The sequence below is a fragment of the Danio aesculapii genome, chromosome 24, assembly GCF_903798145.1.
Source record: "Danio aesculapii chromosome 24, fDanAes4.1, whole genome shotgun sequence".
In the NCBI taxonomy this organism is placed as follows: domain Eukaryota; kingdom Metazoa; phylum Chordata; class Actinopteri; order Cypriniformes; family Danionidae; genus Danio; species Danio aesculapii.
This window is the reverse complement of record NC_079458.1, coordinates 36,774,939-36,801,121: the sequence shown is the minus strand read 5'-3', so window position 1 is coordinate 36,801,121 and position 26,183 is coordinate 36,774,939. Positions and strand designations below refer to the sequence as shown.

The 26,183-nt window shown below is 34.9% G+C and overlaps 1 protein-coding gene across 2 annotated transcripts in view; it reads left to right on the top strand.

The window, feature by feature from the left end:
• The window catches only part of plod2 (procollagen-lysine, 2-oxoglutarate 5-dioxygenase 2), an 86,917-nt gene that overhangs the window by 55,070 nt on the left and 5,664 nt on the right, over nucleotides 1-26,183 (top strand). Inside the window, exons 8-18 of one of the 2 annotated variants that reach the window (XM_056450441.1) lie at nucleotides 1,438-1,539; nucleotides 7,364-7,489; nucleotides 7,566-7,687; nucleotides 10,550-10,654; nucleotides 12,406-12,531; nucleotides 13,320-13,461; nucleotides 17,823-17,885; nucleotides 19,336-19,449; nucleotides 19,693-19,758; nucleotides 22,948-23,052; nucleotides 23,787-23,933. In XM_056450441.1, the coding sequence (XP_056306416.1) occupies nucleotides 1,438-1,539; nucleotides 7,364-7,489; nucleotides 7,566-7,687; nucleotides 10,550-10,654; nucleotides 12,406-12,531; nucleotides 13,320-13,461; nucleotides 17,823-17,885; nucleotides 19,336-19,449; nucleotides 19,693-19,758; nucleotides 22,948-23,052; nucleotides 23,787-23,933 (1,218 nt within the window). The remainder of the gene's footprint in view (nucleotides 1-1,437; nucleotides 1,540-7,363; nucleotides 7,490-7,565; nucleotides 7,688-10,549; nucleotides 10,655-12,405; nucleotides 12,532-13,319; nucleotides 13,462-17,822; nucleotides 17,886-19,335; nucleotides 19,450-19,692; nucleotides 19,759-22,947; nucleotides 23,053-23,786; nucleotides 23,934-26,183) is intronic. The other variant, XM_056450443.1, reaches the window with a different exon arrangement.

Below are 26,183 nucleotides of genomic sequence, written 5' to 3'. Positions count from 1 at the left end.
CTGTCCTGCCAAAAATCTGCATATAACTGCCAGCGAACAAATTAACAAGGATTACAAGCTTGCCTTTCAGGAAACAGAATCTCAAAACTGGGTTCCTGCAGCCAAGTACAGGTAATAGACAGTTGTAAATTTAGGTGAGATGCAGTATCGGTTAACAAATGCAAAATATATCAAGTCATTTTGGGTAGAAGTAGTTGCTAATATCAGACTAGTGCTATCATCTCAGACTAGTTTCTTGAACATGACAGTGAGTTCAATCAGTTCTCAATCCAATAGAGCACCTTTGAGATGTGGTGGAACAGGAGATTCACATGAATGTGCTGCCGACAAATCTGCAGCATCATGTCAACATGGAGCAAAATCTCTGAGGAATATTTCCAGTACCTTGTTGAATCTATGTTACGAAGTCCGGGGTCCAAACCGCTACTAGTAAAGTGTACGTAAAACAGTGACCAGAGGGTACATTACAACTATGGAAAGTTCTTGTAAGCCGTATACTCTAACAAAATCTTGCTGGCTTAATTTTTTTGTTGTTGAATCAACTTAACTTCTCTAGTCATCTCAACTTACATCAATCAAACTGACTAAAAATATTAAGTTAAACTTTGTATAACTTAAAAAAAGCAGTTGAAACCCAATTAACTTATTAAAATAAGTTAAAGCAAGATACAAATATTTGTTTTCTTGATGTTTTGTTATAAATTTTATTTACTGTGTGTGTTCTTGTGTGTAAAGGATATCATTCAACTCATAGATTTTACCAGTTCTTGTTTCCATATCATGCTTTACTGTTTGAGAAACAGAAAGACATTATACTCTAAAAATAAATATAGCAAATGTTTGTTATACAAGTAATATTTAATCTGGGGTCCCACGAACATAACAGAGTGTGTGACTCTGGAAAGATGCACACCTTTATCGCAACCAAGCAAAGACAAATATTTAAAGAATTCAAGGCAACCTGTTTATGATAACAAGCTAATTAGTTTTAGTATCTTGATCTAAGATTAAAAACATGCCGTTCTCATAAGTCAACATCGCATGAGCCAACGTTATTTATTTATTTTGCAAGAACACTATATTTCCCTTTAGATGACTTAATCTGCATAATCGGTCTATTTAAACTGACCTTCAGTTAAAGTTTCCGTCCCTGCAAAGCTGTCCTGTAAATTCCCAGCTGAGATACAAAAACTCATTCTTTGATGTGTGTTATGCTACAAAATAGCAGTCCAGCTATAATTACAGCTCTACAGACAGTAGTTTATAAAAATGTGACAGCAGGATTCATTTTTGGGTTGTTGTCCTGACCAAAACTGGATTTAACTACAGGCTGGGTTCAAATATTGATGGACATTTCCTTTTCAGGAGTATATGTCGTCATGAATATCTTAGAGGTTGTTTTTTATCTAAATACCTGCTTATTTTTATTCCCCACAGGTATACTTTAACTACCTGGCCAACTACATTCCCAATGCATGGAACTATGAGCGCGGCTGCACCATCTGTGACCAAGACATGGTGGATTTGTCTCAGCTTAAAGTGAGTCATCCAATGAAAGCCACAGTAGCTGTTTTTGTTCCTTTTCCTCTCAGCACCATAAAGTTATACCCTAAAAGTGCCATTTAAAGAAAAAACGAAACATTTCCAGCTCTATTAATACATGCCTGTAAGTGAATAGCTAGTTCCCCCTCAGTTTTCACTTTGAGATAAGCCAAGAGAAGTGAGGTTTGGGAGTTGTATCCAACAGCAACAAGCGTCTTATGCACCCCATGTCCCTTCACACACTCCTTAAATGCCCATGAGGAGCCACTTGAGGAAGAGGAAGCTGTGCACTGCTGTGGTGCAGGAAATGGCTTTTTGGGTTTTAGGACGGTTTCACTTACTGGGGTGTTGCTGTCAACCAGACCTCTGTTTAGCGGGTGGCTCACTGTGGGGTTTTATCCACAGGGCAACTTACAGTGGTTGTTCTGAAAATTTGTTGTAGGGTTCAGCTAAGGTTAACTTCAGCGCTTTCTATTAGGCTCGAGTTACTGATGTGGAAATAACTTATTCATGTGCACCTTTAAAAAAGCTTTCGTAATTAGAATCATTAGCTCATTTTCCACTATTAGGCTGAATGTTTGTTTGCTTAAAGGTGAGCTATTATGCCTCTTTCTACAAGATGTGAAAAAAAGTCTGTGATGTAAAGTTTCAGCTCAAAATACTGTAAAATATATATATATTTGTTTTTGAAACGGCCCCTTTTGGGTTTTGATCCAAATTGGTTCCAGTTTGATCCAAATTTTGGTGACTGTCACTTTAAATTAAAATAAGATTATGCTCCCACGCAAAGATACAAATGCCTATGCATCAGCATAGCGGCAGATTCAAAACTGGACTTACATTATCTCTGTGGAAAAAACTAAAGGTGGCTCAGAAGTGGGTAGTCCATACAAACGTGTTTACAAAAGTGATTTCGAAAAAAAAGTCTCATTTATCCCCTGCATTCCATGCCAATACACACCAGTTAAAATGGTTGTGTTTTCGTTTTCCACTGTGGAGCTGATAACGGAGCTCTGTGGAATGTAATACAAATGCGCCAGTTGTTGCCTTTGTAATGCAAATCTAATATAAACAGCATTGTGAACAATGTTCAGATATTATTTGTTTTTACACTTTATTGAATATTTACTTAATAAATGAATAACAGAAAAAAAGAAAGACATAACACACTTCTTAGCCATCTATGGAGTGACCAGCACTGTTCATGCCTAGAATTCCAGGCTGACAATGATTTTTAATCATGCCATGCTGTGTACAGGCTCACAGAAAATAACATTTGAACCAGATACAACTGTTCTAAAATTCAGTCGGAATGATAGTAAAAAAGTGTGGTTCTCAGAAAACTTTAACATCAATGGAAACTTTCTAATACACTAAAAGCACATATACTCTCTAATAATGTTCCTGGAGCAACATACCATTCAACCAATCATATTTGGGGAATATGCTTACAGGTTAATTTGGTAACACTTTAGGTCACAATAACAGATCTTATTCTGTATCCCTAATCCTACCCAAAACTGAAACCCAACTTGTACCTTACTAACTATTAATAAACAGCTAGTTAGTCGTTTATTAAGCTGGTAGTGTTAGTTAATGGTTTGTTAAAACCGTAAATTGTGACCTAAACTAAAGTGTTTCCATTTATTTTAGTTTTAGATTTTAGTTTTTAAGTTTAAGCTTATATTATGTTAAGGGTTTCTACATCATTCTTATTCATACATCACTTCTCTCTGATTTAAAGGAAACGTTGTGATAATGGTTAGGTTTTTGGAAGAAGATAAGGTCAAAACAAGTTTTTTAGATAGTAATGTTGTCTCAGGATCCACTAAAGATGTTGATACAGGAACTTGTCTAAGCTGCCAAAGTCATGTAAATATGGTCTGGCTATTGCCAACAATGTGGCAATAGCAAGAAACACTGCAAGAAACTGTGCTGAAGACACTCAGTGGTGTGCAGTGTTAATTTAGTCAATAAAAACAAGGGCGAACAATCTTTTTTCCCATGACTAAGATGAGACGTATATTAGGTGATATTGCTGAAGAAAAAAGACGAGACTAAAATGTAGTCAAGAATAAAAAAACTAACCAATATTAAAAACATTTTTCCTCATGATTTTAGCTGATGAAATGAAAGGGTAAATTCACCAAAAAATGTATATTCTGTTATTAATTACTCAAAGTTGTGTCGTTCAAACACCTTGAGAGCTTTGCTTATCTTCAAAACACAAATTGAGATGTTTTATTTGAAATCGCAGAGCTCCGTCATCCTCCATAATGGTCCGGGCTAATTCAAAGATCCAAAAAATAAAAAAATACCAAAGAACAGTCATTATTTTATAAACCTAAATTCATTATTTGTTGTTTTATGTGAATACAGAATAATTCTCATAGCTTCATAATATTCCAATTGAACCACTGAAGGCTAACAGTCTGTTTTGAGAATTTTTTTTTTGGACATTTTTCTAAATCATCTTTGAATATGCTTACAGATTTATTTTAGTTTAAGGTTTTAGATAAATTAAGTTTAGGTTATGGTTAGGTTATGGTATAACCAAATGTTATAGTTATGGTTAGGTTTATGGGTGAGGATAGGATCAAAACAAGTTTTTTTTTAAACAGGAATATTGTTCCAGGATCAACCAAAGATGCTGATGGAACATGTCTTGCCTGCCAAAGTCATGTTAATTGGGTCCGATTTTTGCCAGCAATGTGGAAAACACTGCCAGAAAATGTGTTGAAGACACTCACTGATGACCCAACTCCTAACGTTTAGACTTGTTAACTTGCAGAGTTTATTTTTTATCAATGAAAATAAGGGTGAACATTGACAGCCTTTTCCCCAGGACTAAGATGACACTTGTATAACACAATCTCACAGCAAATTCGTAACTTTTTGATTTAGTCGCTAATTCTATTAATTCGTACGATCTCATTTGTGCGATTTGCTCATCGCCCAATAATGGTTGGGTGCTACGCCTCCTTCTTAAAATCTAACATTTCCGTACGACTGAACTTGTACAAATTCATACGAATTAGCCACTTAACTGACAAAATGTAAAATAGTTACGTTTTTTCATGAGATCAGGCTGAAGGATCTTATATTAGGTGATATGGAAATCATTAGATACTAACATGCAGTACTGCTGAAGAAAAAAGATAAGATTAAAATGGAGACTAAAACGATAAATACTAACCAACATTAAAAACATTTCTTCCTCAAGATTTTCGTTGATGAAATAAAGGGTTAATTCACAATAAAGGGATAAAAATTCAGTTATCAATTAGTCATCGTTTTGTACTTCCAAACCCTTGACACCTTTGCTCACCTTCAGAACACAAATTAAGATGTTTTACATGATGTCAAGCGATCCAAAGATCTAAAAAAAAAGAAAAAGAACATCCACAAAACATTCATTATTTTATAAACCAAAAATTCATTATTATTTGTTTTATGTGACCACTAAAGGAGCCACTGAAGACTTACAGTCTGTTTTGAGAATGTTTTTTGGCATTTTTCTGTACTTTGAATGAGCCAGGACCATCGTGATTAATGGAGGATGAGGGAGCTCTCAGATTTCACTTAAAACATCTTAATGTCTGTTCCGAAGGCGAACTAAGTTCTCAGGGGTTTGAAACACCAAGAAAATAAGAAATTAAAAACAACATTTTCAATTTTGGGTGAACTAACTGGCTTATTTGATGTCTTCTTGATGTTGCCAAGATGTTCAGGTTGAATGTATGATGGCATTGCTTTAGGCTGTTGTGGATTGTGCTTCTGTCCCAAGTCAACAGATCCTAAATCCTTATTGCAGGCTCTAGTTTTGTCTTGGACTATCGGTCACAAATCGTAACGTTTTATCTTCCTCCAGGAAGAAATTGTACATCCAGTCACTTTATAAGAACTAAGACCACGATGTCCCTAATCAATCTGCATGATACATCATGACCATAGCACAAATAGTGCATATTTAGTAAGGAAATTACAGTGCATAAGGTTTTTACATTGAAACAAAAGCAACTGAAACAAAAAGCCTATTTTTACACATCAGACCCATTTGATTTATTGCTAGAAAACAGTGGAGAGGGTGATGAGATGTGGCCCAGCCCATAGTCTGCTGTTTTTCAGGATGAGGGAGTGGCTGGGTCATGCCACCCAGTGGTTTTGGGCTGCTTGTTGAAGAAGGGACAAGGGTTCAAATATTCACACTGCTCCTGCTGAGGTTGAAAGGGCCCAGTTAAAGGAAACTGTCCTAGTCTAGACTCCGCAGAATCCCCTGTGTCTCCTGTTTAGTCCCCGCTCTTCTGTCGGTAACAATTTAAAGACTTTTGGCTGGCTCATATAGGACACTCCCTTCAGGAACCCAGAGCCAAGGTCGGAACTGGGAAATTACACGGTGCCACTCAAGCCCTGTTTCATCTAGTGTGCTGTGTAGACTGGTCAGGAACCACAAATGTAGTGGTGACCGATCCGTGTAACCTTAAGCTCAATGTCATGGGAAAGCAGCTTATACTTTCTCTCAGACCTCCAGCAGCGATTCTAGCTACAATATGTGAAAAATAAGGATAAATGGTGTCACGGTATATATTATTTAGCTATAAGTTTATCATCGTAATCACATTGGTTAATGCTATTTGTTTTTAATTATCAAATTAATAAAATAAAAATAGAATTTTATAAATAAACCAAAAGAAAATGAATTTGTGTGTAGCAGGTCTGCTTTAAAGGGGACCTATTGTGCAAAAATCACTTTTATAAGATGTTTAAACACAGTTGTGTGGCAATGAACTTTTTCGCAAAATTTTTCGCATTGAACAGAAGTATGGAGTAATGCAAAAACACAGAACAATAAACTCCAATTAAGTCAATGTGTTATTCAAATGCTTTCATTTAAGATTACATGACATAGGAATAGGAAAAGTCTCCAACAATCCAAAGGACAAGTGGTTTAGAATGGATTTGCGAACATTCTTAACAATATTCTTTTTAGTTTTCAACTACAATATCTGACAAAAGTATTGTCGTCGATAATTTGAAAAAGTGGCAGAAGGTAGATTTTTCTGCTGAATCATCTGTTAAACTGCATCCCAATCATCACAAATACTGCATAAGACTTATTGGAACCAGCATTGACCCAAGATTCTCATAGGAACCAGCATTGACCCAAGATTCTCATAGAAATCAGTCAAGTTTGGTAAAGAAAAAAATCATGGTTTGGTGTTACATTCAGTATGGGGGCATGTGAGAGATCTGCAGAGTGGATGGCAACCACTGAGGTATCAAGACATTTGTGCTGCCCATTACATTACAAACCACAGGAGAGGGCAAATTCTTCAGCAGGAGAGCGCTCCTTCTCATACTACAGCCCAGGTGCTCCAGGATTGGCCAGCCCAGTCACCATAAATGAACATTATTGAGCACATCTGAATTAAGATGGAGGAGGCATTGAAGATGAATCCAAAGAATCTTGATGAATTCTGGGAATCCTGCAAAAACGCTTTCTTTACCATTCCAGATGACTTTATTAAAAAGTTATTTGAGTCATTGCAGTAAAATAAACGTAATCTAGGAGCCTTTTTTCGTATAAGCCACTTCTATGATCAACTAGAAGTCAAGTTATTATTTGTTGTTCCTACATTTTGGATAGGCGACAAGACTTTTGTCAGTTAGTGTAAACGTTTACAATTACTACACAATAAAATGACGCCTTCTGTGATATTTGTCGGTTATACCTCCCACCCTTAGTGAAAACATTGTGAATAACCCAACTCTATAAAGATATATTAAATGTTTGACCAGACTTTTTTCTTTATCTAAACAGGAATTTCCACAAGTGACTGTTGGCGTATACATCGAGCAGCCGACTCCATTCCTGCCAGAGTTTCTCGAGCGGCTCCTGAGTCTGGATTACCCCAAAGACAAATTGAATATTTTTATTCATAACAGCGTGAGTGTCTGGCTGATGAAGCAATGAGAAGCATTTCTGTTTATAGAGTCTGATCGTTCTCGTTCCTGCTCTACAGGAGGTTTACCATGAGAAGCACATACAGAAGTTCTGGGAAGAGAACAAGGATGTGTTCGGCGGTTTTAAAGCCGTTGGCCCTGAGGAGAACTTAACTCAAGGAGAAGCAAGGAACATGGGCATGTAAGCATCCCTTTAATTTAAGAGCAACTCTTGAAAATATGCAAATAATGAAGTAAATTACAATGCGAATCTGAGCCTTCAACATTTGATCAAAGATTAAAAAGTTAACGTTTGCCACATGTCAGCACACTTTTCAGCTCCTTACAAAAAAAATATATATATAAATATATAAAAAAAACACAGGAACAACATCCGACTGACCACAAAGTAGTAAATCTGCCCCTCCTATATAGCAATATACAGAAGACGTTCCTCTGAACCCTTCTATTTGCACTCAGTTTAGCACTCTCCCAAACACTGCTGTCTCCAAGATTCCCAGCCCAGCTCCAAAACACTTTTGATCCGCAAGCACATGTCTGCTTTTCATACAGTGACCCTAAAATCAGTCAACACACTTGTGCTGGGTACAGACTACACAATAGTTGGGGCTCTTGGTTCTTCATGACTGGTTCTGCTTTAGACCAGCTGAAGAACAACACTAATGTGAACACAACGATCAAACATGGCAAAGATAACGAAAGTGTTGGTGTATTAGACAGAATTGCATAATGGGGACAATTTTGTGAAGCTTTTATGATGACAAGGCTTATGATGAGAAGTCAGTCGCATAATAACATTGATTACATGTTCATTTTTGTGTCATTTGCGCAATTAACTAACCTCCACACTCCTTTACTGGGTGAATGAAATCATATGCCACCAAATGTAATATGACTACTGCTTCTGTTTTCTTACTGCCTGTCTGTGTTTGGCATGAGTGGCTGTTGTCATGGTAATAATAGGCAAGTTGTTTATCTTAATTAGTAGTTTAGTAGTCAGAGCAGGCATTAAAATGTTTGTTTCAGACACCTGTTATTACTGCATGTTTCAGAGCAGAACTGTAAGGATACTTAATTATTCGCATTCAAACAGAATGATTCTCAGATGAACAGTACATGCATATTGATACATTTAAAAAAATAAATAAATAGGTACAAACACAGTTGGAATTTCATTTAAGTTTCAGTTTTGACTCAGATCATGTTGTTCTAAAATCCCTTATAGGACATAAGGGCTGTTACAGTTTGGCCTAGTCCAAATTTGATGATAAATGTGTGTGTTTATATTAGTATAATGATGATACACATTCATTGGCTGCCCTAATGCATGTAAAGGAATTAAAGTAGGCATTTCACATTTAAAATACTACTATACATTAAATCATTCAGTGGTGGAAAGAGTACAGAAAAATCATACTCAAGTAAAAGTACCATTACTTGCCTAAAAATGTAGAGCAAGTAGAGTTAAAGTGTAGGTTGTAAATATTAATCAAAGTCTGAGTAAAAAGTAGCCCTTTCAAAAGTAGTCAAGAGTAGTGAGTATTACGCTGTAAAAGCCCTGCTGAAAAATCCAGCTTAAACCAGCTGGTTGGCTGGTTTTAGGTGGTTGACCAGCCTGGTTTTAGAGGGGTTTTGGCCATTTCCAGGCTGGTTTCCAGCCATTTCCAGCCTGGTCTTAGCTGGTCAGGTTGGAAAATGACCAGCTAAATCCAGCTAAAACCAGCTTGACCAGCCTGGTTTAAGCTGGACATAGCTGGTTTTGACTGGGCTCCCAGCCTGGCTAGGTGGTCAAGCTGGTTTTAACAGGTCATTTTCCAGCCTGACCAGCTAAGACCAGGCTGGAAATGGCTGGAAACCAGCCTGGAAATGGCCAAAACCAGGCTGGTCAACCAGCTAAAACCAGCCAACCAGCCTAGGCTGGTTTAAGCTGTTTTTTTCAGTAGGGAAGCTGATGCATTTAAATGTAATTCGTGGATGTGTGTAAATGTAACATTCTGTAGTGCATTTCGTTATTGCCCAGCAGGCACACAACCTCATAAGACGTTAATATTAGGTTAGATTTAGGTTGTTATTTCAGGTGACCAAAATTCAAGACTAAGCACACCATTATGATGACGTGCAATAATAATGTCAAATGATGTTGATATTTGGTTGATTTTAGGATGTGTTGGAAAGTGACCAAATTCCAATTTTGAGTCAACATCCTAACCAACGTCATATTGACGTCAAATACTGACATTTATTTGTCAGGTATGGCAACCAAAATCCAACGTCTGATAGACGTCATAGTTGTAACGTCCATTCAATGTCAAGTTGTAACATCATTAGATGGTGATATTTGGTTGATTTTAGGTTTGACGTTGGACATTGACATAGGTCTGATGTTGAGTTCTGACGTCAACCTGATTTTCATTTCCAAAACAAAATGCAATGTCCCCACGACGTTAGGGTACAACGTTAATCTGACGTTATATGTTGGCGTTTGTGCCTGCTGGGTGTTAAAGGCCAATTCAGTCATCATACAGTAAACATCCGTCTTCTTTTCATCAGTGACATGCATCTAAACAGTCTCTGGGTCAATGCATGTAAAGATTTTGGATCTTCTTGAACACTTTTAATGCTTCCAGACAGTTTGAGGTAGTTCATTATGATACGATTTGCCTTCTATGTGCGATTTGATTGGACAGGAATCACAGGACTAATTTTTTAAATCCCCATAGACAAGAAATAGAAAGTAGTGACTGCAGGTTGAAGGAAATTAGTGGAGTAGAAGTACCGAAACAGCATTAAAAATGTACTCAAGGGACAGTAAAAGTACACATTATTAAAACTACTTCGTAAATTACAATTTCTGAGAGAAATTACTCACAGTAGCTGCCTTGTTACCACTTTTATTATAACTAAAAGCCAAATATAGAAACTAAAGTCCTACATTTTTGTAATGATGAACAGTTTGCTGATATCAATCTTTAAAGTGTTAAAGAGAAACATCATTTTGCAGAATGTTCTTAAAATTTATTATGTCAAACACTCTTTCTTATAGGGATGTGTGCCGGAGAGATCCTTCTTGTGATTATTACTTCAACATTGACGCGGATGTGATGCTCACTAACCGACAGACTCTGAAACTCCTCATCGAGCAAAACAGGTAGATTCCCTTTGATGCCCAGAATATCAGGAATCTTTCCACAGTGAGCGTTCTGTCTCGGGGAACAGACTTGAATCCCTCAAGTGCTAAAACCACAGGAACATTACAGCCGGCTGAATGCAAATCCCTCACGTTTTAAAAATAAGCACGAGTGGCTTCCTGTTTTCCCATGGTGCATAGAAACGGTGCTGTATGTCGCATAAACTGTTTAAACGCCATGTGACTCGAAATAAAAAAATACACACAGGCTCGAACTCGGTCACATTGAACGTGACAACTTTAAGAGCTCTTTCGCATGACTTTTTTGGAGGAAACCCTCTTTCGGCTATTTTAGGATGTCTTGGGAACTCTTGGTGCTGGACTTTGGCTTCGGGAGTGAAATCGTAACTGAAATGTGGAGTTTTAGTTGCTTGCTTTCACGTCGTTGACCAACACTATAATTTCCACTAATGTGTTTTGAATGACATGTTTACCTCGGAAAAGTGATATTGTGTATGCTTGTGAAGTTTAAGGTCACACTAGATGTGAAGGGATTTGCAGTGTTACTTTAGGGTCATGCTTTTGATTATAGGACACAAAAATTTTGAAAAAAAAAAAAGTGTCTCATGTAAATGAATAAAGGGATGAATTCTACACAATCTCACACCAGGAAATACTCATACATTAATTTAGCAAAGTTCCCTGCTGAAGAAAACAGCTTGACTGGTTTCAGCTGGTTGACCAGCCTGGTTTATGCTGGACATAGCTGGTTTTGGCTGGGCTTCCAGCCTGGCTAAGCTGGTCAAGCTAGTTTTAGCTGGTCATTTCCCAGCCTGGTCAGCTAAAACCAGGCTGGTTGACCAGCTAAAACCAGCTTGACCAGCTTAGGCTGGTTTAAGTTGTTGTTTTTTTCAGCAGGGTTAAGTAAACTTAATTGAACGCTACACTTTGTTTAGGAAAATAAGCTAATTTTAAAAGTCCCCTAGAGTTAAACAGTTGAGTTTTACTATTTTTGAATCCATTCAGGCGTTCTCTGGTTCCGACAGGAGCACTATTATCTTAGCATAAATCCATAAATCAGATTAGATCATTAGCACTTCGCTCAAAAAAAAATCATCTTTCAAAGTTACATCTTGTACTGAGACCGACGGAAAATAAAAAGTTGTTGTGTTCTAGCACAACATGGCTAATAATCAAGAAACTTTGGTGCTGTGCCATGGCTGCAGCAGTTAGTGGCTAGTTCCTAGCCATAGCCTATCGACCTAGAAAATAACACCTTTTCATTTTCCATCTGTCTTTGTACACGATGTATTGTAACTACAGAAGTATCAAGCTTTAAATAGGAAACTAATCTAAACTCTTTTTTTTTGAAATTTTTAAACTGAATGCTAATTGTTTAATATGATTCAATGATTTATGCTAAGCTAAGTGAAACGTGTTTTTGTCAGACTCTGAGATCAACTGAATGGATTCAAAAATGGTAAAACTCAACTGTTTAACTCTAGGGAACTTGTAAAATTAACCTATTTTCCCCCAAAAAGTGTTCTTATGTATATATGTATGTGTGTATATATTTATATAATTATTATTATTATTATTTATTTATTTTTTTTGCCATAAAATTGTCATTAACAATGTTTTAGCATTAAAATTTCCTATAATTTTAGATTCTTGTTATTATAAAAGGAAAATGTTTTTCATAGCAGGTCTGTCTTGGTTGAATTGTTTTGGGATTGAACTTTTCCTCTGTCCTTTTTTTTTTCCCACCTCAGAAAAATAATTGCCCCCCTTGTCACCCGACATGGAAAACTGTGGTCCAACTTCTGGGGAGCTCTGAGTCTGGATGGTTATTATGCCAGATCTGAGGACTACATTGACATCGTGCAAGGAAAGCGTGTGTGAGTGTGTTAGATAAAGTAATTCCGGAATGACTGAAATGATAGATATTACTGTATATATAATAATTGTATTGGACAATGTTGAAAAATGTCCAAATATGAACAAAATTAATGTTGTATTGGCATTGAGTGTAACCAAAAAAAGCATATATTGGGGCTGCAATTTTAATATGCCACCAACTGATTGCAAATATGCCTGATTATATTGTATAAATATTGTATAAATATATATATATATATATATATATATATATATATATATATATATATATATATATATATATATATATATATAATATTTTAGTGTGTGTTTTCTGTATATCATGGGTTACTAAAAAAGATATTGTTATGCTCAGAAAAAAACAGAAAAAATACAGAACACAATACAATTTACCAAATAATAAACATATATTTTTTATATAATTAATAATTTCTTAACTGTAATTTATCATTAATCAATTCTTTATTTAAAAATGTATAAAGATTTTTGTTTTGCTTTTGAAAGAATCTTTTGTGCTCAACAAGGCTGCATACAAAACAAACAAACTGTGATTCAGAAGTTAAATTCTAACCTTTCTGACCATTTTTTTCAAGCTGTTTGTAATATAGAATACTGACATTTTAAAAGGGTGTTGTTGTTGTTGTTGTTCTTTCCTTATAGCTTTAAAAAAAGTCTAATTAAAAACAAGCCTTAATAGTTGTGCACGTAACAAATCCAAATTGAAAACATGCTTTAATAGTTGTGCACTTACAATGTGTTAATATTTTGTCTTTTCTTATGTAATTAGCGGAGTGTGGAACATTCCATTCCTGGCCCACATCTACCTCATAAAGGGTCAGACTCTGAGAAATGAGCTCAAAGAGAGGAATGTCTTTGTCTTGGAGAAACTGGACCCTGATATGGCCATGTGCAGGAATGCCAGAGACTTGGTATGATCGCTCAAGATTTCATTTTAGATAAACAACTGACATAGCATTTAGAAAACAACAGCTTAATGAAGCTTAGGATTGTCAGTTTAATATCATTTGTTGTTTCGTAATTTTTTTTGTTGAGACTATAATTTTTGGCTATAATATGTTCAAGTTAAGCTCTATTGACAGCATATGTGACAGAAAAAAATAACAGCAAGACAAAATAAGACACCAGAAAATGAAAAAAATAGTTTCTTACAGATTTTTATACAGATTATCAAGAGATTTTGCAGTGAAATTGTATTTAATAATCTTCCATATTTATAATAAACATGGTTAACATGGAAACATGATACATAGACATGGTCCTCAAATAATTATTATTTATTTATCCTATTAAATTAATCGTCCATTTTATGGTAATGATTGCTCATTATATAATATATTGTAATGTATTATACTATATTATATTATAATATATTATATTATATTATATTATATTATATTATATTATATTATATTATATTATATTATATTATATTATATTATATCATTTCATATTATATTATTTTATATTATATTATATTATATTATATTATTTTACATTATATTATATTATATGATATTATATGATATTATCTTATATTATATTAAATTATATTATATTATATTATATTATATTATATTATATTATATTATATTATATTATATTATATTAATTATTTTATATCATATTATATTATATCATATTATATTATATTATATTATATTATTTTATATTATATTATATTATATTATATTATATTATATTATATTATATTATATTATATTATATTATATTATTCTATATTATATTATATTATATTATATTATATTATATTATATTATATTATATTATATTATATCATTTCATATTATATTATTTTATATTATATTATATTTTTTTATATTATTTTACATTATATTATATTATATTACATTATATTATATTATATTCTTTTATATTATATTATATTATTTTATATTATATTCTTTTATATTATATTATATTATATTATATTATATTATATTATATTATATTATATTATATTATATTATATTATATTAATTATATTATATTATATTCTTTTATATTATATTATATTATATTATTTTATATTATATTCTTTTATATTATATTATATTCTTTTATATTATATTATATTATATTATATTATATTATATTATATTATATTATATTATATTATATTATATTATATTATATTATATTATATTATATTATATTATATTATATTATATTATATTATATTATCAATAAAACAATCAGTCTCACTTCTCTGTGGTAAATGACTGTGTCACAGATTCTGTCAGTTGAGTTTAATGTTGGGTTCAGACTACACATTATCATCTGTATTTTGAAAAGATATGATGATGTTGTGACTTAATGGTACTTAATGGTAAATGGTACAATGACAAAAAAAAAAGGATTGATTTATCTTAAGTAACATGTTATAGCAGATCACAACTCTTACAGAAAAAGCACATAAACATCACATGAACCTAACATGTTAAATTCACATGCAAAATATTTTTTTGAATTAAAAAGTGATCAACAAGAGCCATTTTTTGATTCACGATTTTATGAACAATCCAGTAAACATTTAATGTTTTGGAGATTTATAAAAAAAATGGTGAGAAATGAAAGTTCGGAACAAAATATTTGATTTTTTTTTAAACACTGTCATTATTTATTTTTTTTTTTTAGAAATTTTAACCTGTGTTAACGAAAACAAAACATGCACAATTATAAAATAATAATAATAATAATAATAAAAAGTAAATAAAAATTACAATTTCAAGCGTATAAATAAATAAATGCATGTACATCCAATAGAAATGTATCAAAGCAATGGTAGGTTATTAGGAGGAGATAAAAAAAAAACAAGTCATAAGGACAAAGATTCATATCAGCTTCCTTCAGAAATCCTATAAAGGGACTGCAATTTTGAAATCTTTTCAGGTTTTCTCTTAAATATTTGCATCAATTTTTAATAATAACGCCATAACAATGGGATAATTCTTGCAACCATTGTATAAAAGGAGGGCTTTCTGTATTTCGCCAATGATGAGCTAAAATATTTGATTATTTTATCTTGTATAACATGTCATAGTGGATCACAGCTCTTACAAAAAAAGCACAAACATCACTTGAGCTTCACATGTTAAAATAATGTGAAACACATTAAACTTTGTGTAAAAAGTGAGCAACATTTTATTTATTTATTTATTTATTTGCATGAAAATGTTCCAAAACCACATAATCAATGTATGTTTTAAATGCGTTTCAAATGTGATTTGACATGTGACACGATGTGGGGTGGTTTTCTGTTAGGGAGCCTATCATTTTCAGCGCAAGATTTTTCAGTTTTATTTTTTCTAGTCATGGCAATGATATTTTTCTGATGACTAGACAGCCAGTATAAAATGTGTCATTTTGGAAGCCATTATTTACACTCTTGTTTCCAGCAGTAAGTCCCTAGTTACAAAATGGGGTCTGACAGTTTTTAGAATCTGACCCTGCGAATTCACAATTGCATAAAAAATAATGTGCATAATAATAATATAATAATAACAAGCATAATCTGTTTGATAAGTCGTGACGTATGGAACGCTGTTTCCAGTTCTGGATTCGCTGCATCACAGACATCAATATTTTAACACTTATTTTAAACATGTTACATTAGGCATGGATATATACATTGCGATCATGATTTTTGAAAGTGTTACATCGCTTTGTAAACATTTATTATTTATTTATTAAAATTTTATTATTATTATTTATTATCCCCATACAGTTTGATAAAGCGCTTGGATCTGGACGCTGCTTCGCGTGATGTTAATTAAAGGGGTGATCCACAGTGTATTTTTCAAGGCTTAGTTGTGTTTATAAGATCGAAAGCAATGCGTGCTCATGCTTCATTTGTAAAAAATCACGTTATTTTTTTCATATATCTTACTTTGATTATATACAGCGACTCAGCTAACATGAAAACGGCTATTATATATCCTAGTTTCTCCGAAAGGCTGCCCTTCAAGAGGTTCAGCTAATATAATGTGCTGTGATTCATGGATCGGCTCCACGTCACGCCCCTGTAAGCACACGTTTTTGCGCTACGCTGTCAGTTAGAGCAGCTGTTAGCGACAGTTTGTGCCTGAATCAGAAAATGAAGAGCAGCCTGCTGTCTAAAGTAAAATCTGTCAAGTGTCTTTCACATATATTTCGAATAAGCATGTGTAAGTAATATAAAACATTCACATATCTTTTGCCAGTGTGTTATTTGAGATGTAGAGCGCATGGAAAGCGGAAGCATAGAGAGACACTGAAAGCGGCCGCATAGAGAGACAGTGCAGCACTGCTGTAGATTATGGGAGTTTACAGCGGTTTGACGGATAAATATGACTTTGTAGCTAAATGTGGAGCCAAAGAGCATTTCCTGTTGTTTACATCCTTGTTTACGTCCTCACTACAACATACCGTTAACGCTAGAAACGGTGCATGTAGCTGATCAATTTTAACAACAAAAATTGTGGCTCACAATTCACAGCTTCGTCGGTTAAATAATGATTTGAGTTTGATTTGGTACAAGAGCAACATCCAAAAAAGGTCTAGTCCTTTAGGAGCAAAGATGGGCCGAGGATCTGAATGAGTGTGTTGAAATGCATGTGAATTGAAAGCTTGAGAGCCCTGCATTGTTACATATTGTACAAGATACTGTGTAGTCTAAACCCAACACAAGTTTAAATAGTGACTCTGTATTAGTTTGCATATGATTATAGTCTGATTTCTCAATGCTTTTAAACACTGCTGCTGCACGCACGTCTGTGATCAAGATGTAACTGGCAAGTATTCAGCATATATCACTGTGCTGTTGTGAATGCCTGACCTCTCTGTCCGTTTATGGCAGCCTCTGTGATGCATTCAAAGTGTTCTCTGCTCCAGCAAAACCCCATCATCCTTTTTTCCTCCTTCCCTTTTTTCACATCCATCATTTGACCTTGAGCCAACATGTCTGGACATGCGCTTTTAGCCCCTCCCTAAACAACCTATAACATTGATTAACTGTGCTGCCTTTCTAACTAAAACACTTCCAATCTACAACTCACCTCATAGGACACTAACAGCATTAGTGGATTGCAATTTTCTGACCAGAAAATCTGCTTAAAACCTCAATAATAGTTTTGCTGAACAGACATCTGTCTATAGAAACACGCTCGATTCATATCTTCCCTAATACGTTCATTTCTAAGTCTCTTTCTCTCTGTATCTCACTGTTTATGTCTCATTATATAATTCACATGGTGCTTTTCCTTCATTTTAGACAGTACATAGAGAAAGAGAATCTCCTTCTCCGGAATCATTCCATATGCTCAGATCCCCAAAGGTTTCTTCCTGTTTTGATTATTCTATCATGTATCGTTTACAATTCAAATGTTTTAAAGCAAGGTGTCGCTCTTCCAAATGATACTACATACTAATTTACTACATGTTACTGTAATGGATGCACATTTTGGTCAACTAACATATCCGGTTCATAAATTTGTGTAATATATAATGTCAGATGTAATCCCAATTTAGAGATAAATCACTGTGCATGTGGAAAAAAACCATACAGTAAACTCACATTTTATACCCAATGTGGTTGGCTTATGGTTTTTCTATTCCATAAATTTAGATGCATGTACTGATGGGTGTATAAACACTTGAAGTACCACTGAGGCCAGTTTGGAACACATTTTGCATTGACAGATGTGTTCAGCTAACCAGTGGAATCCTTTGGGAAAGCGATGCCCTTGTTTTGAGTTTGATAAGATACATCTGCATTTTTTTAAGGGGGTCTTCTTGGACAAAGCACCAGATATTATATACATGTACACAGATACTCCATAAAAAGTCTGCATCCCTCTTGGGTTAATTGATGGAAAGGACAATGAAGGATCTAGTAGATTTCCTGTCTCATAGTTTTTCCTTGAGTAACATCTACACTTACCGGCCACTTTATTAGGTACACCTTGTTAGCACTAGTAGTATAGACCATATTGACTTGTTCGCTACTAGGGAGCACAAAGAGGACCAAGCATATTTTTGAGGGTGCAACCACTCCAGAACTGTCCCTGGTTTAGATGTCTTTTAGGCTTCTTAAAACATAAGCTTGCTGGGAAACCAACTGATCTGACACCAACATGTTCAAGAACAGTCATGTTCAAACGTTCATGTCCCTTAAATCCTGTTTCCTCCCCATTCCGATGCTCAGTTTCAACTTTCATTGTCAGATTGTCTTGACCTTCTAAATGCATTGATATATTTGGCTGTTTAGATATTTACATTAATGAACAGTTGAATAGGTGTACATAATAAAGTTGGCCTCCCAACCATAGTAGAACAAGTAACATGAAACTTACCCTCACAGACTCCAAGACTTATCTCAGCCTAGGTACAGTACATTTGTAGCAATTGTTAAATTGTAGATGTTTGCATTGGATTTAACAAATATATATTACTATTTTTTTTATTTGAGCAAGGCTTGTTTTGGAAAAGCCTAGTCTGAGAGCAAGTCTGGATCTACCCACACTTACACTGGTGCAAGAAACTGTGCTTCTAGTATAGTAAAGAGGAATGCTAATTCCTGAATTTGCACTTTTCCCAGCCCTTCCCTGTGTTGCAGTTCAATCCCCTTTCACAACCCTCTCCAAAATCTATCCTACATTTTTTAATGGTCACACAATATCACACACTTTTATTTAATGCTCACGTTCTTTTAGTTATTAACACTGAACTTTGTCCATTGTAAATATTATTTGTAATATCTAACTTCTTGTATTTTTCCACCACAGGGACTTTTCATGTATCTTACAAATCGGCATGAGTTCGGAAGGCTTATTTCCACTGCCAACTACAACACTTCTCATTATAACAATGATCTCTGGCAAATTTTCGAAAATCCTCTGGTGAGTGACTGACTAGACGATTTGTTATTGAACAGATTATCAGAGCACAGACGTTTTTCTCTAGCAGGTAATTTGTCATCAACAATGAAGTGGATTAAGCTCTGACTGGGTAAACATTAGTCTGTGTTGTTTTCCATCTGTGCTTTAGTCTGTCTGGCAAAGGAATGCAGAGCAGCAAAACACTGTTTGCAGTGCAGGTCAGTGAATGGACTTAAGTTCTAATCCTCTTTCTTTTTTTCACAGGACTGGAGAGAGAAATACATCCATGCCAATTACACACGGATTTTCACTGAAAACCTTTTGGAGCAGGTATTAACAAACGTTTAACTTTAAGAGAGTGAAAGAAGATCATTCCATGGTGTTAGTACAGTGATGGTTATTATAACAGGGAAGAACTCCATTCACTCATTTAGTGACTAGACTTTTGGTAGAGGCTTACATTCGCTAGGTCCCAGTGGATTTTCTACATCCAACCACCAGTACCTTGAACTTTTAGGGTAGGAACTGGCAACCATTGGAGCAAGACCAGTAGTGGTGTAAAGAACGTCTATGGACAACCTCATTTTTGCTACTTTCCAGAAGGTTAAATACAAAAAGGGCAGTGCACATGGGCGTTCGAAGCAAACAATGTGGGTGGGTTAGCCCTGCGAGAATAGGGCTATTGGTGTTAACAATGCAACAGATGTACAATTATAAACATTCAATTAAATTCCAGCTGTTTATTTGACATTAGCCGCATGTCCACTGTTGTGCCTAAAGCGAGTGTGCCTGGGCTTGCCTGGGGTAAGGTGGTTCGGCTAGGCGACCATCAACCATTCTCTCAGAGGATGACAAGCTGACAAAACATTGCTGTTGCTCTGATACAAGTTTATTTATAGAAAAAATTACAAAGCACTGCAGTGTTTGGCTGTTCTGTGTTTGTCTGCGATAATTACGTGACCAAAATGTGTATATTCCATACAAGCTGAAGCTGATCAGTTGGTTCTAGTCATGTGACTCGCAGGATTCATTCAACTAGGTGCGTCTGGAAAGCACAAGTGCATTATACTGCTTGTGCGCACAAGCCACGCATCTTCATTGCAAATAATAAACTTGCACAAACTCTAGAAAAGATGCAATATGCGAACGGCCTTAAAGCCACCATCATTTGCGATCTCCAGCAGTTGATCTTCTTGCACAGACATGGTGGATTCACCTGATTTGTTGACAAATGGGTTGCGAATCTATTCCTTTGGCAGTGCGTGGGTCCTTCACTGGGTATTTTCCCCTTCACAAAGACACTTTCCAAAGACGTCTGTTTCTTACTCATTTTGCTGCTTGTGGGCTAAATTTTGGTGCTCAAATGACCGAGATGTAAGCGAGAGAATACGGTCATTTGAGCACCAAAAAACCCAAAGCCTAGGATCAAAATAGAGTAATGAGTTGTCGGCCTAAAAGTGGTGGAAACATTTTCTGAATTTATTAAAGGTCTAAACAATGTTGTGTACTTTATATTCCTAAGAAGAAGAGGAAGAGTCACCACTGTCTAACTTTTTTTGGTAATCTCCCATCATCAATACAAGATTTGGGTGAAAAAAATAATGCACCTTGTGGATGTGAATAAATGTGACAAATATGTGCTGTAGCCTACAAATGCTAAAGGCATATAGCATTTAGGCTAAACGCATTTCTCTGAGCACAAACGGTTCCTTTCTATAATTTGCACTTCTTCTGTGTATTGCCTTTTCTTTTTGAATCACTCCTCAATTGTAAGTCGCTTTGGACAAAAGCATCAGCTAAATGACTTAGGCCATGTTTACACTGTCAGGTCTTGATGCCCAATTCCGATTTGTTGCCTATATATGATTTTTGCCTGTCCGTTTACACATTCTTTTAATTGTGACCCATATCTGATTCATGTGTTTACACTTGTTTATACAATTTACGACATTGCACATGCCTAATGGTGGGTTCTAGCATCTGCGCCACGCTATGGAATGATGAAAGACATTGCCTTGCATTTAGCTCTGTGAAATATGTTAAGTTCACCCAACTTTCAAATGATTTGAGGTGGAGGAGGAGGAAAAGGGCAGTCATCGCAGCTTGCGCCTATGGTTTATATAGACCTTTTTCTTCGTTGCTGCATGGAGGCCGCCATTGCGCCTAGCGTCTTCCTGCTAGAATGCTAAGAACTTCCATTTACAGTGTTTACAACTGGTAAATCTTGATCCGAAAATGGTTGTCAATACCGTTTTGAGTGGCTTGCAGAGTGTTTTTGTGATTCACAACTTTGATTTTGAAAGGTGTGTGTTAAAGCCCTTATGCTTCTGTTAGATGCGGTTCAAGCGCGAGAGAAAAACTTTCTCCTAATTCAGTTTCTGTCGAAAAACTTTCTCCTAATTCAGTTTCTGTCGTCAGATCAGAGGCTGAAATACAGCGTCAGTGTTCCCGACCTGTCAGCTGTTATACTATACTGCGCAGCTCTTCAATGCACACACACAAACAATACCTCACTGCATTATAAAGAGCAAGCCATATTACTGGCATGAAACTAGCAGGTATTTAAGCCATGCAATTTCCAAAAATGACTAATAAAAGTCTGTTACTGATGCTATTCTGGCTGATTTGCTCGTTGATTCTAATCGGGAGCAGTTTCATTTAGTAAGTTTGTGTTGTGTAGTATTTACCATGGTTTGTGTATATCTAACATTGCAAAACGGCACTTTATTTTCACTTTGTGACATTTATTAAATCAATGTGTTAGTGGGACAGTACAGGCTACGTATGTGTGTCAAACTATTTGGTGAATTACATTTCTTTGGATTGGTTATATATTTGAAAAGAAGAGAAAATATTCACTTTAGCGATGACGAGGCTTCATTTAAACGGCACAAGATGGCGTCTGACAACGAGGGAAAAATACCTCGCAGCATCAGATTTAAAATAAGGAGCAGTGGGTCAGAAATTTTAGGATGAGCACAGACATGCTCTTCCTTGCACATCATTAAACCGTGGTGAAGTACCACACTGTCGCAAGTTTAATAACGTACAAAACGGAATACCTCAATAAATCTGATTTACCTGTTTACATGATAGTTGCATTGTCACATATCTGATTTATATCTGATTTATTCCACCATATGAAGGAGGCCTGAAACTGATTTCAGAATATCCGAATGCATGCGGCTTTTTTTTCGTGTTTAGATGGTCATAGAACCGATCTGATCTGTCTCACATATGAGCAAGAATTCAGTAAAATTCAGTGTTAACGGGGCCCAAATGTAATGTAATGTAAATATAAAGGTTGTCCAAAGAAATATGTGACTTTTTTTGAATGGGCTGTTTAATGATGTTCAGATAAATGATGTAGGTTAATTTCACCTTTGCATGACAATCCCACTCTCAAATTTGCTTAACTTTCGATTATTTAAAATGAAATTGAATTGCAGTAGTCAAACTGGAGCTGTTGAGGGTGAAAGTTGTCCCGACAATACTGAGCACCTGTTTATGTTTCTGCAGCCATGCCCAGATGTTTTCTGGTTCCCTGTGCTCTCAGAGAAAGCCTGCAATGAGCTGGTGGAGGAGATGGAAAACCACGGGACATGGTCTGGTGGAAAACACGAGGTCAGATAAACCCGCTGGCTTTTTAAACAGTCTGCACACTTTGTACAGGATCACCCATGAATAAAAATCACACACAAATAAAGGGAATTTATTATTATTCTTAAAAAAAGGAAATGGATATATTTAGTCTACATAAAGTTGAAGTCAGAATTAGTAGCCCTCCTAAATTATTAACCCCCTGTATATTTTTCCCCCAATTTCTGTTTAACGGGAAGATTTTTTTCCAACACATTTCTAAACATGATAGTTTTAATAACTCATTTCTAATAACTGATTTATTTTATCTTGCCATGATGACAGTAAATAATATTTGACTAGATATTTTTCAAGACACTTCTATACAGCTTAAAGTATCATTTAAAGGCTTAACTAGGTTAATTAGGCAAGTTAGGGTAATTACGCAAATCATTATATAATGATGGTTTGTTCTGTAGACAATCGAAAAAGTATATTTCTTAAGGAGCCTAATAATATTACCCTAAAATGGTATTCAAAAAATTAAAAACTACTTTCATTCTAGCTGAAATAAAACTAATAAGACTCTCTCCGGAAGAAAAAAAATATATAGGAAATACTTTGAAAAGTTCCTTGCTCTGTTAAACATAATTTGGGAAATATTTGGAAAAAAAAGAAGTGGACGTTAATAGATTTTACAGTACACAGCAGCGCAATTGCTGATAAGGTTTTTATCATCAACTGTTGGCTGATTATTGTCAGTCTTTTTATCTTTGCAGGATAAGCGTATCACCGGAGGCTACGAGAGCGTCCCGACAGATGACATTCATATGAAGCAGATCAATTACGATCAGGAATGGCTGCACTTTATCAGAGAATTTATCTCCCCTGTCACTCTCAAGGTTTTCTCTGGCTATTACACCAAGGTGAGACCGTCTGCCTGAGTCTAGACCCAGACATAATCAGCTGTTAAAGGCATAGATCACCCCCCAAAATGCATCATTTGCTCACCCAGATGTTGTTTGCATGCCGCATACCCTTGTTTATTATAATACCAAAAATGGAAAGAAATGTCCTGCTCATCCATACAGTTTAATGATTACATACCAGCATTACAAAAATTAATTACATAAACAAATAAAACGATGAAAAAGAACGATATTATGTGACAGATAAAAAAGACACAATAAAAAAACAAAGCAAAATGTGTTTATCAAAAATCCTTTCACATGACTGTGCATTTCTGATATTATTAGAGCAGAGAAATCCAGACAACCTGAAATGCACCGCAAAATGCAACATAGGCTCATTCTGAAAATGTAGCCTTATATACACTTCTGGAGGTCGTGAATTATGTTACATTAAATGGTTACATTTCATTTATAAAACGAATGCTGTGGAGCAGCCGGCAACTAGCTATCTGCAACTTCCACATGGCCACCCACTAAAGCTAAGCAGGGCTGCAACCAGTCAGTAACTTGATGTGGGACCACATGTGAAAGCTGCTGGAAGTGGTGTTGCTGCCGGAGGTGGTGTTAGTGAGGCCCGCAGGGGGTGCTCAACCTGTGGTCTGTGTGGGTCCTAACGCCCCAGTAAAGTAAATGGGACTCTATACTGCTCAGTGAGCGCCGTCTTTTGGATGAGATGTTAAACCGAGATCCTGACTCTCTATGGTCATTAAAAATCCCAGGATGTCCCTCGAAAAGAGTAGGGGTTTAACCAGCCTGATCTCACGAGGAAACATAAGTATTATAAGTTTTGTCAGTTTAGTGGCGAATTTAGTGGCGAGTTTAGTCATACAAAAATGTGCAATTTTAAAAAGGAGGCGTGGCACCTAACCCCACCTCTAACCCCAATCGTCATTGGGTGATGAGTAAATCGTACCAAATTGTACAAATTAGATCGTACTAATTCATACGAATTAGCCACTAAATCAAAAAGTTATGAATTGCCGTGAGATTGCGTTGGTTTAACCCCGATGTCCTGGCCAAATTTGCCCACTGGCCTCTGTCCATCATGGCCTCCTAGCCATCCCCATATCATAATTGGCTTTGTCACTCTGTCTCCTCTCTTCTAATCATCTGGTGTGTTGTGTGCGGTCTGGTGCAATATGACTGCCATCACGTCATCCAGGTGGATATTGCACACTGGTAGTGGATGAGGAGACCCCCCCCCCCCCCCAAAAAAATGTGTAAAGCACTTTGAGTGTCAAGAAAAGTGCTATATAAATGTAAGGAATTATTATTATTATTATTATTATTATTATTATTATTATTATTATTATTATTCATTCATTCATAGAATTACCTAACTTAGTAAGCTAACTTTAAAAAATATATATATATATATATATATTTAAATGAAATTCTATTAATTATATTGAGCTAATTTGTATTATTTGTTTAAATCAATTTTTATTTGTATTAAATTTTGATTAGAAATGTTGTATTTAATTTATTTATATATTTATATAATTACATTTATTTAATTTTATTTAAAAATAATTTATATCTCAGATTTTGTATCTGTCTATAGCACAGTTCCTGACTGATTACATACAATAAGATTATTATAAAACTATGAAAATATTATTATTTCATTATTTATGTTATTTATTTTCTTGAACAAAATGATTTGTTATATTCTTATTAGATGGAAAGACAAAAGTTTAAAAAAGTTTACAAGTTAAATGTTATTTATGTATTACAAAATACAGAAAAATTGTTGCTGAACAAAAATGTTCATATACAGATTTTTTAAATATTTCATATTACAAAATGATAATACATAGGCAACTTAACTTTTACTGCACAATAATAATAATAATAATAATAATAATAATAATAATAATAATAATAATAATAATAAAAAATAATAATAATAATGTTCTTAATAGACTTCTTGTAGTTCTTCCCTCCATTATTTTACTCAATCACTCAAATGCAACTGAGCTGTTGGTTATTAGTTATAAATAGGCTATTTTCTATAATTTGAGTGTTTAAAAATTGTTGTCAGCCACTGCAATTGTACAAATCTCCATGATTTCTGCAAGCTCATAACAGCGGCCAGCTCAAACACAGATCGCGAGATCAGCTTTTTAACCGTAGGTCTCCGGTTGACGTGGCTCATGGAATGAGTCAAGTCATCTTTTTCTCTGGGTAATTTTCAGCTTTCCG